At 47.7% G+C, this 15672-nt stretch overlaps 1 protein-coding gene across 3 annotated transcripts; it reads left to right on the top strand.

Moving 5' to 3' along the window:
* Positions 1-1062: 1062 nt before the first annotated feature.
* On the top strand, positions 1063-12667 carry LOC103180594 (transient receptor potential cation channel subfamily V member 3). Of its 3 annotated transcripts, none has more exons than XM_007896537.2 (16): positions 1063-1411; positions 2396-2485; positions 2707-2834; positions 2995-3147; positions 3351-3491; positions 3676-3956; positions 4504-4680; positions 5401-5559; positions 6079-6174; positions 7055-7128; positions 7988-8153; positions 8721-8787; positions 9122-9393; positions 10160-10272; positions 10502-10587; positions 10935-12667. In XM_007896537.2, exons 1-16 carry the CDS (start codon positions 1380-1382, stop codon positions 11078-11080), a joined length of 2181 nt encoding a protein of 726 aa, XP_007894728.2. In that variant the 5' UTR covers positions 1063-1379; the 3' UTR covers positions 11081-12667. The 3 variants fall into 3 exon arrangements, with proteins under 3 accessions (XP_007894728.2, XP_007894729.2, XP_042194342.1); XM_042338408.1 differs by lacking the exon at positions 1063-1411 and adding an exon at positions 1934-1962; XM_007896538.2 differs by lacking the exons at positions 7055-7128; positions 10935-12667 and having other exon boundaries at positions 10502-10570.
* Positions 12668-15672: the final 3005 nt, after the last annotated feature.

Raw genomic sequence — 15672 nt, 5'->3', positions numbered from 1 at the left:
AGTGCTCTAACCACTGAGCTACAGGACTCCACGATCTAGCATCCGCCTAGATTGCACAATTTCAGGCAGACAGGTCGGTTGCTGAGTTTCGCCCACAAAACGCACAGTCAGTTCACTTTACAGTGTATCCTGTGAAGTGCTTTGAGATGTCTCGAAGACGTGATAAGGCGCTATATCGAACGCAAGGATTATTAGAAGAAGACTGTTCTGATTTAATTCTTTCAGAACACGTTCCCCCTCCCCACGTCACAGACACAAGTTGCCTAACGACCTCCTGGTGTCCCTTCCGAAATGACCCTTTACAACTCAAAGCCTCCGTCCTTTTGCTCTCCTGTATCTGACCGTGGTCACACACTGGCTACCTTCCCCCAGTCTGTGCCCCATCATCTGATCTCAATGAGGATCAAATGTAGACACCACAATTGTTATCAGGCGTCACAGAGTTCTCTCGTTTCAAAACTAATGTTCGTTCAATAAGCTGAAGCACAGTTGGTTAGAGATGTTTTGCAAAAACAGACAAGCCTCAGAAATCTCACTGAACAGGTCTAACCCCTCTTGAAGTAACTGGCGAGGGTTCAGAGTATTGCATAAATGGATTGGGTCCCGGCAATTACGCACCACTTCCAGACTCTCTGAATATTTTGTGAGTTTAAAGGAAATCAGCTTGTCTCAACAGGACAGTTCCCACCTCAAAGCTTACCCAGCCCGGGTGAGGGAGTGGCTCTAAAATTCCAAGCCTTCGCTGTACAACTTGTAGCTTAGTGGCTTGAGCCCTCGACTTGCAAGCGAGAGGTCCTGGGTTCGATACCCGGGCAGAGGGCGAAACGTTGGGCAAGTTTCCTTACTCCACGCGCCTCTGTTTACCGAGCGGTACGTGGGAACCCGGTTGTTAGTGGATTCGGCAGCCCCCCGCGCTCACGCCAGGCAGAACTTCAGAAAGGTGCTAAAAAGGAACAAGCGTTTTCCCTCTAATTTGCAATGCGAAGGGCTGCATTTGGGGACAGTCCCTGGAGAGTGAACGTCAATCACAAGGTCTCTAATTGAGTTGGTAATTTTTGGCAACCTGTGGGAGAGCTTCCTGACTGATGTCAGCTTTATCGCCAAATAACCCATAAACCTGCCAGTGTTTGGTCAGTTGGTTGGAGTCCAACACACTTGGCTGGTGTCTGTGTTCGCACGTTGGATACACAAGCACACAGAGACAGGTGTGGTTGTACCAGCAATACACCTGGAGACCATACAACAAGACTGAATGCGCAGTAAGTGCACTGGGTTGGTTTCGGAGTAAGTCAAACGAGGATCCATTGTGGAACACGCACTTGTGAAACTTTTGGAACCCAATTGGAGGTGATTGGGAAGAAGATTTCATCAACAGAGAGATGATAAAATTCCGAGCTCGACGTGAACTCAGGTAAGTGCGGATGTGGTGGATCGGCTTCAAGCCATCGCACACTCGGGGTGCGATGGTTTCTCTGACGGGAAGGGAATATTAGCAACAGCAACAACAACTTGGAATGTATGTGGCACCACACAGGAGTGGGCGTCTCAAAGCGGCCGTGAAGAGCGCCCAATTCGGGCAGGGCATTTGATCCACCGCCTTATCGTCACGTAGTCTAAGCTGATGCTCCAGTACGGTGCTGGGGACGCGCTGCGTTGTCCGAGGTGCCGTCCTTCAGATGAGACGTTAAACCGAGCTCCAGTCCGCGGCTGTCCCGGTGGACGTTAAAGATCCCGCGGCGCAATTCAAAAAGAGAAGGGAGGTTCTTTCTCTTTCGCTCTCGCTCTCTCCTGACAGACCGACAAATTAAGCCCCGTCAGCCGATTGCAGGCACCCCCCCCCCCCCCAATGACTTTGTCAAAGATCTGTTGTGCAAGAAAGTCCAAGCCATGACGCCTCTTCCTTTACCAATTCCTCATTTTCCAACTCAGTGCTGGCTGCCGGCTGCCGGTGAGCTGAGTGTGGTGAGTCCGAGGCTGAGGGCAGGTACCGGGGGTGAGGTTGTCGGCTCTGTTGGGACAAGGCTGTCGGGCTGGCTGATCTGTATGGATTGTGTTGATCGGTCTACAGCACAGTGGGAAGCTTTCGTCTCCCTAGGGAGCCTCTTATCTCTGTACTTTTACCATTCGCTCGCTGAAATAATGTGTCTGCAGATTAGTTTTGAATTCAGACCCCTTTGTGTCCTCTGGTTCTTCTGTTCTGGACAAGATGAACCTCTTGTTGTGGTCAACATGATCCAGTAAAACCCTGCGAGGCGCTTTGCAACGAATCGACGAGGTGATAAGGCGCTGTGTCAAATTATGGATTATTTTTATTACCATTGTTATTTTAAGTGTAGCGGGCGGACAGACTGTGAGTGTGTAATGCAACCCGTGTACCTCGCTGCTCTGTACGCAGGATGATGGATAAAAATCTCAGGGTATTATTGGCGACAGAGGTTGACAGCTGCACCCCGGACCCCTGCAATGAGATGAAAATCAAACAAAGGTCAGTGACAGCGACCGATCGCAGGCTTCCCTCGGACAGATATACACGCACAGGACACGCACACACACTGAAAAACACACACGTAGACAATGCACACAAGTCACATGCATACACACACACACACACACACACACACACAAACACAACAGCGCCTTATCACGTCGTCGGGACGTCTCAAAGATATATAAATGCAAGGTTGTCGTTGCGGTTGCGCCTAACAGGAAGCTGCAGAATCGTGTCTGGGTGGATTTCTACCGCTCCATCGCCGAGGGCGACCTGGGAGAATTTGACAAATTCCTGCAATTGTTTCAAGAAAGCAAAACCAAGTTGACGGCCGAGTGGCTGAGAGGTACCTACGCGACATTACACCCTCTCCACAAAACGCACAAGTCACTACACTTTAGCCGCGGCTTCGTCCCTTCTCAGTGCGGCTGTGAGGGCTCGACCAGCCAACTCTAACCCCCTCCCACCCCCCCCCCCCCACCCCCACTTCCTACGGTGTCTTACAGACCCTCGAACAGGGAAGACCTGCCTGATGAAAGCGTTACTGAACCTGAACGACAACACGCAGGAGATGGTGGAGAAGCTGATCAGCTTCGCAGAGGCCAGCGACTCACTGGAGCAGCTCATTAACGCTGAGTACACCGACAGGGAATATAAAGGTGAGAGTCGCAACAACAACAACAACGACGTTACACTTATACAGCGCCCTTCACGACACGGGCATTCAGCACAGCCGCCCGACTCAGCACCCGTCAGCCTGGCTCGGACTGGAGCTCTCTCTCTCTCTCTCTCTCTTTCTCTCACCTCGCAGTCAGGAGGTTGAGAAGGTTCTGCCCACGGCTAACCATATGACTACCCGCAGGCCAGACCGCACTGCACATCGCCATAGAGAGACGGTGCAAGACCATCGTGCAGCTACTGGTGGAGAAAGGCGCCGACATCAATGCCAAGGCTCAGGGCAGGTTCTTCAAGCCCAAGAAACTCAAGCACGGCTTTTACTTTGGTGAGTAACACCACAACCTGCTCTCAGCCTGGCTCAGTGTAACCCCTAACCCGCTCGCTCACTGTCAGCCTGGCTCAGTCAGCAACGCTCTCGCCTCTGAGTCAGAAGTTCAGGGGAGTCAGAAACCCCCCCTTTTCTCCCTCCTCTGAGGCCCCTGACCCTCTGGCCCTGTGTGTGTGTGCAGGTGAGCTGCCGCTGTCTCTGGCCGCCTGCACCAACCAGCCAGACATCGTGACCTTGCTGATGGCCAGTGGGAGGACGGATGTGCGGGCTCAGGACGCGTGGGGCAACTGCATCCTCCACGCCCTGGTCACTGTGGCCGACGACAGCGAGGACAACACAACCTTCGTCACCGAGATGTACGACATGATCCTGATGAGCAGCCAGGACCACAACCTGGAGGGTATCTGTAACCTGAGGGGCCTCAACCCCTTACAGCTAGCGGCCAAGCTAGGCAAGTTTAAGGTAAAGGTGTAATATCTCTCCCTCTCACCCACCCCCACTCCCCACCTCACTCAGACACATCCTGTGGAGTCCTGTAGCTCAGTGATTACAGCGCCCGGCTGCTCAAGCCGAGCCGCAGGGACCCGGGTTCGATTCCCCGGGCGGGACAGGGCGAAACTTGCGTTGGTTGGGCAAGTCATCCAGACCAATCCTGTGATCTCGCCAACGGAGTTTGCACCAAGTCAACGATTGGACTTGGAAAACGCAACCGCGCCCTCAAGTGGCAAGAGATGGCTACACATCACACTCATCTTACACACACTCTGGTCCCTACAGAAGACGTGAAGAGGCGCTATATCAAAACTACGGCGATTATTATCATTATCCCAGTGTCTGCTGCCCCGCTCGCTGAGAAAGGTTCTACAATCCATTGCTAACTTGCCCTGTGCAGCCTCGGCGTTCACCCGCTCGGGCTCTTGTTGTTGCTGTTGTTATTGTTATTAATGTAAAAAGTTGGGTGATTGCGGATGGCAAGCGGTTTAATTCCAAACTCCATTGTACCTGGCAGATATTCAGTCACATCCTCTGCAGAGAGTTCAAAGACAAGAAACACCTGAACCTCTCTCGGAAGATCACGGACTGGGCATACGGCCCCGTGTCCTCCTCGCTGTACGACATCACAGAGGTGGACACCAACCACCAGAACTCTGTCCTGGAGATCGTGGTGCACAACACCAAAATCCAGGCAATCTTTCTCTCTCTCTCTCTCTCTCTCGCTCTCCATCCCTCCTTCGCTTGCTCATTTACACTGTCAGCCTGGCTCAGTGGCAGCGCTCTTGTCTCTCAGTCAGCAGGTTGTGGGCTCAAGCCTCCACGTTGGGTCCTTGATTGAAGCGTCGGCTTAGACTGTGTGATTCCCAGTCCGGACGTGGGGCTTGAACCCACAACCTTCTGACTCAGAGCCAGGGAGCCAGGCTGACGGACTTTAAACGGTACTGTTAGTCCAGGCAGACACATTGCCAGTGCCTGGGGAGCCCTGCGTTCTTGGAGGTGCCGTCCTGCAGGTCCCGACCCAACTGTCCTGCGCCTTGGGACGCCCTCCTGACGTGAAAGGCGCTCTATAAATGTAATCTTGTTGTGGCTGTTGAGACTTTAAATCGTCTGCCTGTTCGGGTGGGAGGTTAAAGGCCCCGCGGGGCTATTTGAAAAGAGAAGGGGATTTCTCCCTCTCTCTCTGTCTCCTGGTATCCTGGCCAACAATCCCCCAAATAAAATCAGTCACTCACTCCATGGCTGGTTGTGGGATATTGCTGTGCGCAACTAGCTGCTGCGTTTCGCTCACAAAATACAGTTACTACACTTTACACAGGTGTATCCTGTGAAGCGCTTTGAGACGTCTCAATGACGTGAAGAGGCGCTGTATCAAATGCAAGGATGACTTATTATTACATTTGATTCTGTGTAGAACCGCCATGAGTTGCTGTCTGTGGAACCATTGAACACATTACTGGAGGAGAAGTGGTTGACATTTGGTGCGCACATGTTCACCATCACCTGTATTGTCTACGTGTTGTACATCATTGGTTTTACCACTGTTTATTATAACCAAGCCGAACGATACCAGGTAACGAACTAACTAGTTTAATTTTTCTCACCCCCAGTTTCGTCCTCTCCCGTAACCAGTGACAAGTACTGGGAACAGTAAATCCTGTGAAGCGCTTTGAGACGTTGAGAGGTGAAAGGCGTAATATCAAATGGAAAGGCTATTTCTGAGTTTGACGATGACACAAACATAGGGAGTCTTGCTAAGAGTAACCCTCTGTGTTCACAAGCTCCAGGAGGAAGACATCGACAGCCTGGTAGCTTAGGCAGAGAAGTGACAGGTGAAATTTAATGTAGTTGTGAAGTTATGCATTTTGGGAGGAAGGATAGGGAGAGGGAATACCTACTAACATCTCTCGCCCCAAAGCAAGTTGATGCTTTACTTTTTCAAAAGGAGCTGATTCTCTTTAGACACAGAGTTGGGAGACACAGCGGGACAGGGTTCCACCTGAACTGTCGGGTGAAGGCCAGCGTGGGTTTTGCGTGGTCATTCTTCATTCAGTGTTTCTTGGTTATGTTACAATAAATATTTCCTTATCAGTCTTTAATCAGCGAGAATCTGACAAGCACGACTTCACTGCAACTCTTTGGAGAGATTTCCAGTTTCACTGCCGCCTGGGTTGTAATAATCAAGGAGGTGAGTATGAGAATGTCTGTCGGTGTCTGGCTGTTCAGACACACAATGTGATATTAGAGCAGCGTTGTACTATTATTATATTGTGGGGTAACATCTCTACCTCTTAAATCTTTCTGTTGACCCAGCCCGGGATTTGGGAAGCACTCTTCCCATACTCGATTCCCAGGATCCCGGATAATAACAGTGCTACTGAAATCCTGGACTACCACCCCTGGGCCGTGGCATCTGTAAGGCTTTTGGGAAAAATGGATTCACAATTTCCATATGATGTTATATAATATGGAGCTGTTAATAATGAGCCACTTCTTCATTATAATTGCTCTATCAGGTTCCCCCTCAATCGCCTCACTGAGGGGGTTTGATAAGGTGAACACACATAGATCCGACTCCACTCGTTGGTGGCTTCATAACAAGGGGACAGAAAAATAAGACAGCTGCCAACAGATATAAAAGGAGGTCAGAGGAAAAGGAACTTTGTTTCACTGCTGGAAGCCTGGTTGAAGCAGAAAGCATCAACGTTTTTAAGAGGGAACTTGTGTACATGTAAGAGAAGGGCGTAGAGGGGTGTGCGAGGGGGTAGGGGGGAATTAGCTGAGCCAAATGGCCTGTTTTGGTGCAGTGTATGCGATATGATTTCACTCTTAATTTCTTCAGCTGTAATCATCCTCGCAGAACATCCAGTGAAGTGTTTTCACAATCTGTGCGAGCGGTGAGAGTCTGCCCTCTGCCCTCCTGTCTTAATGTAATTATTATGTAATATTTCTCAAATAAGGAACTCCGTGAGGTCAAAGAAAACCGGCCAAAGCCCTTCTGGAGAAGAATAGGTACCAGATATTCTAATTAGATTTTTTCCCCACCCCCCCTTCTCTGCTTTCTGCAGGGCCTGGTATTAGTCAGACTGAGACCTTCTGACCTTCGATCAATAGTGACTGATGCCTGGTTCCACATTCTATTGTGAGTTTATCTCAATAACCTGTTGGCCAAGTGGTGGGGATGGGGAAGCCACCAATAGCCAGAGGAGATGGAGGGCAATATCATCATCATCATAATAATAATCCTTCCATTTGATATAGAGTCTCATCACAAAATTGCCTCACAGCACTTCACGTGATTTATTGTAAAGTGTAGTGACTGTGTATTTTGCAGTATAGCAATACAATATAGCTACAAGCTATATTGTAAAGTAGACTGACAAGATAGTCTAGATGCACTAAAATGCAGCTTCAGCTGGTTAGACTCTAGCAGTTATCCCAGCGCACACTCCCAAGCCTTGGCGCTTGCCAACCTGTGCCTGATACTCTCCGGAATTAGGTAAGCAGAATGCATCTCTCCAGGGAGAGAGCGCGCATTCCAACAATCCATCTCTGGGATTTTCCCCCATCCCCCCCCCGGCTCAGAGTAAGGCTCTGCCACTGTTAAGCGCTCTGAGACTCTACCCTGGGTGGAGGGCGCTATATAAGTGCAAGTTGTTGTGGTGGTGTAGATATGGGGCATGGAAATCTCAAGTTTGGTTTGGAGCCACTTAAGCGTGTTGGTGGGTTTCTGCACGTGTCAGACACCCGGTTGATGGCAAAAGAAGAAGTGTGGGGGTTGCCACAGAGGGCAGGTGCGGAGGTGGGGACTGTGTCAGAGAGGGTGATTGAGACACCAGGGGTTCTCAAAACCAAAGGTCAAAAAAAAACTAAAATTATTCCTTTGGGAACTGGGTACCAGTTATCTCTGGTAACTTGCTGACCACACCCCCCCCTCACCCCAGAAAAAATGCAGTAAAATGGTTTTAATTGAAATGTTTTTTTCCTGCTGTGTTGATCAGCTTCCTGCAGGCGTTGATGACTGCGAGCTCCGCCGTTCTGTGCTGGGCGAGGGTAGAAGCACATCTACTGCTGCTGGTCCCAGCCTTGGCCCTCGGCTGGATCAACATCCTCTACTTCACCAGAGGCTTCAAGTCCATGGGAATATACAGTGTCATACTGCAGAAGGTGGGTGATGCTCTGAGCGAATGAGTGCACAGAATGCAAAGTAATAATATAACAATCCTCGCATTTGACACGGCGCCTGATCACGTCGCTGAGACGTCTCTAAGCGTTTCACGGGATATCCTGTAAAGTCAATTGACCGTATGTCTTGTGGACGAAACCCGGCAGCCGATTGCTCACAGCAGCGGCCCCACAAACAGTCGTGCGTTGAGTGACCGAATTTGTGGACCAGGACACTGGGGTAGAGAGAGAGAGACGCCTTTCTCTTTTCGAATAGCGCCGCGGCATCTTTAACATCCACCTGAACAGTAGGATTAATGATTGTAGCAACAATAATAATAATAATCGTTACGTTTAACACGGAATAATATTTCATAGGAATTTAGTGTAACGTGTAGTGACTGATTTGGAGGTGGGGCAGATTGGTGGTTGGGGTTAGAGAGAGAGTGACAGAAACTCACTGTCCCACTTGGCCATCTCTTCCCTCCGATCGTTCAGCGCTTTGGGACGTCCTCCCGCCGCGAAAGGCGCTCTATCTATAAATGTAATTTTGTTGTTGTTGTTGCTCAGGTCCTTTTGACAGATGTCCTGCGTTTCTTATTCGTCTATTTGCTGTTCCTGATCGGATTCAGTGTCGGTAAAGATATTTCCATTACTAAAAAGCTTTGGTAGTGTTGTCCATCGCTCCCCCTCCTCCCCTTCATGCTGGGGTGGGACACACACACACACACACACGACCCTTTCACTGTGTGTGTGGTATTGACGTCTCCCCCCACCCCGACACACATACATCATCTGACCTGAAGCTGCAGCTATCCAGCCATCACTAGCGCTGACCCGCCCCACAGTTTATGAATTAATAATAATATTAATAACGATGGGAATTAACGGGGAGACACCGTGCGCCGCTGACCCCGAGTCTCGCCTGTAAACTCTGCACTTACCCTGTGTCCCGTGGTCTACACACGCAGCCCTGGCCTCCTTGATCGACAGCTGCCCCAAAAGCCTGGAATGCAGCCCCTACCTCACCTTCAACACCGTCATCTTGGAGCTCTTCAAGCTGACCCTGGGGCTGGGAGACCTGCAGATCCAGCAGCATGCCAAATACCCACAACTCTTCCTCCTGCTCCTGGGCGTGTACGTGGTGCTGACTTTCGTCCTCCTCCTCAACATGCTGATCGCCCTGATGAGCGAGACCGTGGAGGACACTGCCAAAGAGAGCAAGAACATCTGGAAACTCCAGGTACAAGTGCCACTCCGCCAGAGATGGTCACAATGACTGGTCCCACCCACAAACACGCAGGCAGAACCTTAGGCAAGTTTCCTTACTCCACACACGCACACACACACGCCACTGTTTACAGTAAGTAGAAACCCGCTTGTTAGTCGATTGGTGGATCGCTTTCCAGTGGTAATAATCCCTGCTTTTTAAAAAAAAAAGGTCACTTAATCCACGACTGTTTGTGGGGACGCTGCTGTGCGCAATTGGCTGCCACGTTTTACCCACAAAATATACAGTCACTTCACTTTACAGTATATCCTTGGAAGCGCTTTGAGACGTCTCGAAGATGTGATAAGGCACTATATCAAAGATTATTATTAAATGGGGAGGATAGGAAGATTTTTCCCCGAGCAGCTAGGATATGGAATGTCCAGCTGGAGCAGTGGTTGAGGCAGAGTCTGTATTGACTTTCAAAAGGGGAATAAGATAAATATCTAAAAAGGCTTAAACTCACGGGGGTGGGGGAGGTCAGGTAAACTGGGCTGAGAGGATTGATTGCTCTTTAATGAGCAGCACAGACACAGTGGGATGAATTTCGATGATTGTAATGGATGGTGCAGACAGTAGCCACTGTGCAACACATCATCCACATCCCATCTTCCTGAGCCAATGCAGCACCATGATTATCTTGGGCGAATTTCAGACGAACAGAAGAAATGTGACCATGAAATTCATCTGGTTTGATTTCTCTGCTCTCTTCAACTAACCCACCCCACTCCAATTTCAGAGAGCACGGATGATATTAAACCTGGAGAGAAGTTTGCCCAAATGTCTGAGGAGGAGGTTTCAGCTGGGAACGATACTGAAGAACAGCCAAGGACACTCCAGGAGATACATCAGGTTGGTGGCTGGAGGTGGGGGGGGGGGGGGGGAGACAAAATATACAGTCAGTTCACTTTACAGCATATCTGTCAAGTGCTTTGAGACACCTCAAAGATGCGATAAGGCGCTATATCAAATGCTAGGATGATTATTATTCCTACTACTCTATCGTATGTGTAAGGATGACATTTGTAAGCAAGAGTTTAACGCCCCACGGAGTTTAATATTACTTTCTCTCCCAACTCAGGATAAATGAAGTCAACTGGACAAAGTGGAAGACCAGCGTAGCTCGAATCCACGAAGATCCAGGAAATGAGGAGGAAGAACAAGAAGGTGTGTATCTAGGCATGGCTGCCTTGCCACCTACAAAATACACAGCCACTATACTTTACAGCAAATCCTGTGAAGCACTTTCTCAGACATTGATGACGTGCTAAGCTGCTGTATCAAATCCAAAGATGAGTATTGTTGTATACCAGACCTAGTTATGAACACGACAGATTATCATTAAACAAGAACTTGCATTTATACAGCCACTTTCACGTAGGATAACATCTCAGAGCGCTTTACAAATGATGGTATCAGATACCGGTCGCATTTTCCTCCGTTCATCACAAATCACCCCATGAAAAGTTTTAACCGAGATACAAATAATTAGTGATGCTTTTGCACCTTTCCAGACAAATCATCAGATGAAGTAGAACATAAGATATGTCCAGGAACAACACTGCAGTCAGTGCAAACTACATCTGGTCCAAGTGACTCGGAGAAGGAAGAGCCGCGATGCAAGAGAATCGGAAAGCTCAGAATCAAAGCCAAAACATGAACACGCTCCATTCAGAGGCAGTTTTGGAACAGGAAACGTACCCACTCCAAGAGCCCTCCAACACAACACAGTAAGCCAGTGTTTTACTCGTGCTTTTGTCAAAGAGGAAGAGCTGGTGGTATTCCGAAACTTGTTACATTCCTTAATTAAGGAACAAGGCAAAAATGTGTTTTAAAATATACACACGCACCCTCCCGCGACATGGTAACATTGAAACGCACTCTGTAAGCTGCCGGGGAGGGGTGGGGGGGAGGTCTGGGTTCCGGGTAACACTTTGTTAGGTGCTTCTCCTGTAAAGTGCCACTCAACGGACTCAATCTGGGTCCAAAGTGTCGTCACCAGTCGAGGAGGAAATTCCGGAGTTGGGATACCTGCCACCTGTGTCTGCCTGAGTCACTGTTTCGTCTCAGGCCTCTGCACGGAGTACCAACGACAACAAATTACATTTGTATAGCGCCTTTTCTCGCCAGGAAGTTGTCCCAAGGCGCTGGCCAGTCAGGGACCCGCCTAAACCACCTGCATCCGTGCCTTGCCCCATTTCCACAACATCGCCCGCTCCACCATTGATTCTCCCCTCAGGCCGCCGAGACCCTCGTTCGTCACAACCAGACTCGACAATGATTGTCGGTCTTCCCGACATCCCCTCCACAAGCAGCAGGTTATTCAGGACTCCGCAGCTCATGTTCTCTCCCCATTTAAGGTCTGCCCTACAACCCCCGCCCTCCCTGTGTGTAGCAGGCCACCCACCGCTGCTCTCAGTTCGCAAGAGAAAATGTCGACATCAAAAACCAAACTGTTCAGATGTGCAAATATTTTTATTCTTCATCAAAATGTAGTTCTACAATAATATACATCGTTTTCGTACTGAATTTTGATACATCCTTGAATCAGAACTGCTCACCTTCCCCAGATTTGCATCCCCTATAACAAATGTCAGATACAAACCAACCACACTTAGTGTTGAGCTTTTTCCTGCATGGAAGGAAAATTTAGTCACGATTTTAACCTCTCGAGTCACCATCGAGAGGCCAAATCACATGGTCATAAATTAGCAGTTTTCACACAATAAACTCCCAAACAAGTGACCCCACAGCCCAAGACAACATAATGTACAATATTGCTGCCTGTAGGGGCGTTTCTCCAGTGTTGAGATGCTGCTTTGTTCCGCCTCCTCACAGACACCCATAGAATTATCTGACGGTTCACTCCTTCCAAGCACTAAAGCAAGATGCGGGAAGCCTACAATCACCTCCTTTTCTTACAAAGCGGCTTGCTGGACTCCCATTGAGCATCGAGTTCAAACCCCACAGTTCCGATGGGGATTTTGTTACTCAGTAATAATGTATTGGCAAGTTTAATGTCCTGGCACTAGATGAAGTACTAGGATTTTATTTTTTTTTGGGGGGGGAGGGTGAGTGAGGGTGGGGGGGGGAAAGGGAAAGGAAGAAGAGAAAAACTGCTGCTCTCAGCTGGTACAGAGCAGCTGATACAGATCATCCTCATTCCTGACAGTGTGAAGGCAGAGATACTGAGAACGTGTACACAAACCTCCAGGGAGCGAGAGAAATGAGAACAGAGAGAGAGAGAGAGAGAGAAAAAAAACAACAGCTTATTAAAACCTCTATTGCCATGATTATACAATGGTAGAAGTCATGGGGTGGGGGCGCGGGGAGAGGGACAAGCTCCACAAAAGATATAGCTGTACAATTAAAGAGTGCCAGAACAGATGGTCACAGGTGAATCAGGACACACAAACAATCCTGAGCAAGTCATTCGCACACGGACAGCATTTCATACACGCACACATTCTACTATTCATCTGGCCACCATTTTATATTCCGTGATATAAAAAGGTATTCCACACCAGGTTCATGTTTTTAATTGGTAAAATCTATCCGATGGCACATCAGGATCAGCTACCACATGAGGAAGGAGGTCACTGAAGTCAAGGGCATACGACAGCACAGGTGCACATCACCACAGCCCTGAGACAGACACAACAGTTTCCCATATGCCCCCAAACCTGGATTGCACCATTTACACCGATGATGAAAAAAAACACACAGGCAAATTAAGTGTCTTGCACAAAGATACTGCAAATGAGTCTTCTTGTTTTTTTTTAAAAAAGGACTCAGTCACAGAAGTACAATTGGTTTTATTGAAAAGTTGCCTAGTTATGATTCTATTCACATTTAGTTACGATTTTAGTAAACATGATAATAAAACCGCAAGTAAATATGATTTCTTGAATGAAAACAGCGACTTCCTTTCTTCCCCTTACATTCTGGAAACGGTGGCTGCACTGTCAGACCCTGGCACGTTTGTATAGGTTGCAGCCCCAGCCTCAAGTCAGTTTTTTTCAGATCCAGGTAAAAAGCATCACTAATCTGTGCGTCTGTGTGACCTTACGCAGCACAAGTTCTCTTGAGCATTTACCAGGAGTTCACCTCTGCTCGCGGTAACCCTGCATCACTTTGAGGCCGCCTGCAGATATCTAATTTACCCGTAGCACATATAAAAGCAGCTTGCACTTATTGTTAATTCTTTATAACGTATACAGCAGCAGCTAGTCTCCTCCACAGTGGCCGCTACAGCAAATACTTTATTAAACTCGGCCCTGTGGAGGTAACTTCACATCGTAAGCAGAAAAAGAACTGGTCATTTAGATTTAGCACAAGGCTGTAAACAAACCTAAACACTTCAAGGCTCTCTTCTTTCAACAGGCTCCACGGTAACTAAAGGTACTCAAATCAGGTCTGGATAAGGCCAGTTTGCAAACCTGCCCTTATGGAGGGACACAATGGGAATAAGGGAATAACAATCTTACTGCAGGAGCCAAGCCCTCCAGAAACCGATCCAGTAATTCTGGCATCCTGCCGGTTCACGTGCCCCACACGGCAGCCCGTTTTATACCAAATGGTAAAGACTTGGCACCAACTCATTTTAAAATCCATTACAAAGGCTTTTATCAAGTGGAAAATTAAAACACTTGTAGGCAGTAAAGCTGCTTTAGTAGGTCAATAAAAGACCATTTTGTGTGGGATAAAAATGATTTCTACAGCAGAGCAACACATTTACAGTATTCATAGTAGTCATTCTCTACACCGGAGAACATTGAGTGCGTTATCACATATAAAGGAGAACAGAGAAAACCGTAGCAGGAAAATCTCACTCCAGGAGTAAGCAAAGGAAGATGCCCCAGATCCGAGACAGTGATACATCGAGGTTCAAATCGGCACCTTTTTTCCTGGTCCCATTGCAAGACCCAAGGTCTTTAGTCTTCAATACTGCTTCAGTTTGTAAATCTCAACTTATTTCCTACAAAACATCTACACTTTTCAACAACACTGCCATTTTATCTCATATGAAGACTTAAAGGGATTGTGCTCTTAGCTTGTCCCATTGAAGATAAATCACATAGTAACTTAGTAACACTGCCACACTTAAACCTTGAAGGTTTCGCATTCATCGGAATCTTTTTCAACTGGCAGTAAGGTGTTTTAGTGTTAAAAATAGGTTACCCACTGTTACCAGCAATCACATCTCCTTGCCAACCACCGTCTACTGAAAATGAGAATACTAAGCCTTTGAAACCTAAAGCAAACCATCAATTTCTATTCAGCAAATAATTTCGCATGAGATGAAGTACATGGTAAATTCGTGGATAATCTTTCGGATTGTACTTGAAACTCAAATAGATTTTTTTGTGAAGATGGCTCACTCACCTTCGGTTACAGGCAGGAGATTTACAAACATTCACAAATGCAGTCTCTGTCTGAGTCTGTTAGAGATCACTTGCTCAGTGACAGAAAGCAATCAGTGAACTAATGGGCAGTGTGTGTGTATGCGGGTGGTGGGGGCGAGAGGAAAGGTGATGGGGAAAAGAGAGAAAGTGTTAAAGGAAAAGGGACGTTCTATATTTTGTTTCACATAGAATCCCACTCACCAGCCCTTGATAACACAGCTGGACTGTTTCGTAGAAACATAGCTTTACATTTACTGTAGAACGGATGAACAGTCAGCTTCGGGCATTACCAGCTCTTTAATCTGAGTGTAAAAAGGCACCATTTTCAGCAAGCATTAATTCTCCAGTAGCCCCCAACCCCCCAGAAGGTGCTGTATAACCTGATCAAGCAGTAACTTCAATTGCAATTGTTTAGCACAACATCTAATTCAACATCAGTGATAACGAGTTCAATATGGGTGAAGCTTCGAAGCCTTGAGAGAAAAAAATGGTTACATACAGCCCTGAACTACAGATGTAGAAACATTCGGAATAAAATAGCAATGTCCATTGGTTTTAAAGAAAATCTATCGAGAACCATCTTTGTCCGACCTCAACTTTACACTGAAAAACATCAGCTTTACCATTTTCAACCATGCTCTCAAGATAAACAATCAAAGGGAGGTTCAAGGGGCAGCAAAGATTAAGGCTTTTCAATGGGATGTGAGGGAGACTAATGACTTGCGGGTGCCAGTAAGGACCACTCATACACAATACTACTCAAACCCTCACTAACGGGCAACATTCATACAGAATTAGTACAATAATTTTAAAAGTTACAGTAGTATTAGCATGTTCAGCCAGTGTA

This window comes from Callorhinchus milii, unplaced genomic scaffold, assembly GCF_018977255.1.
Source record: "Callorhinchus milii isolate IMCB2004 unplaced genomic scaffold, IMCB_Cmil_1.0 Scaffold10, whole genome shotgun sequence".
NCBI lineage: Eukaryota > Metazoa > Chordata > Chondrichthyes > Chimaeriformes > Callorhinchidae > Callorhinchus > Callorhinchus milii.
This window is presented reverse-complemented; position numbering and strand designations above follow the sequence as displayed.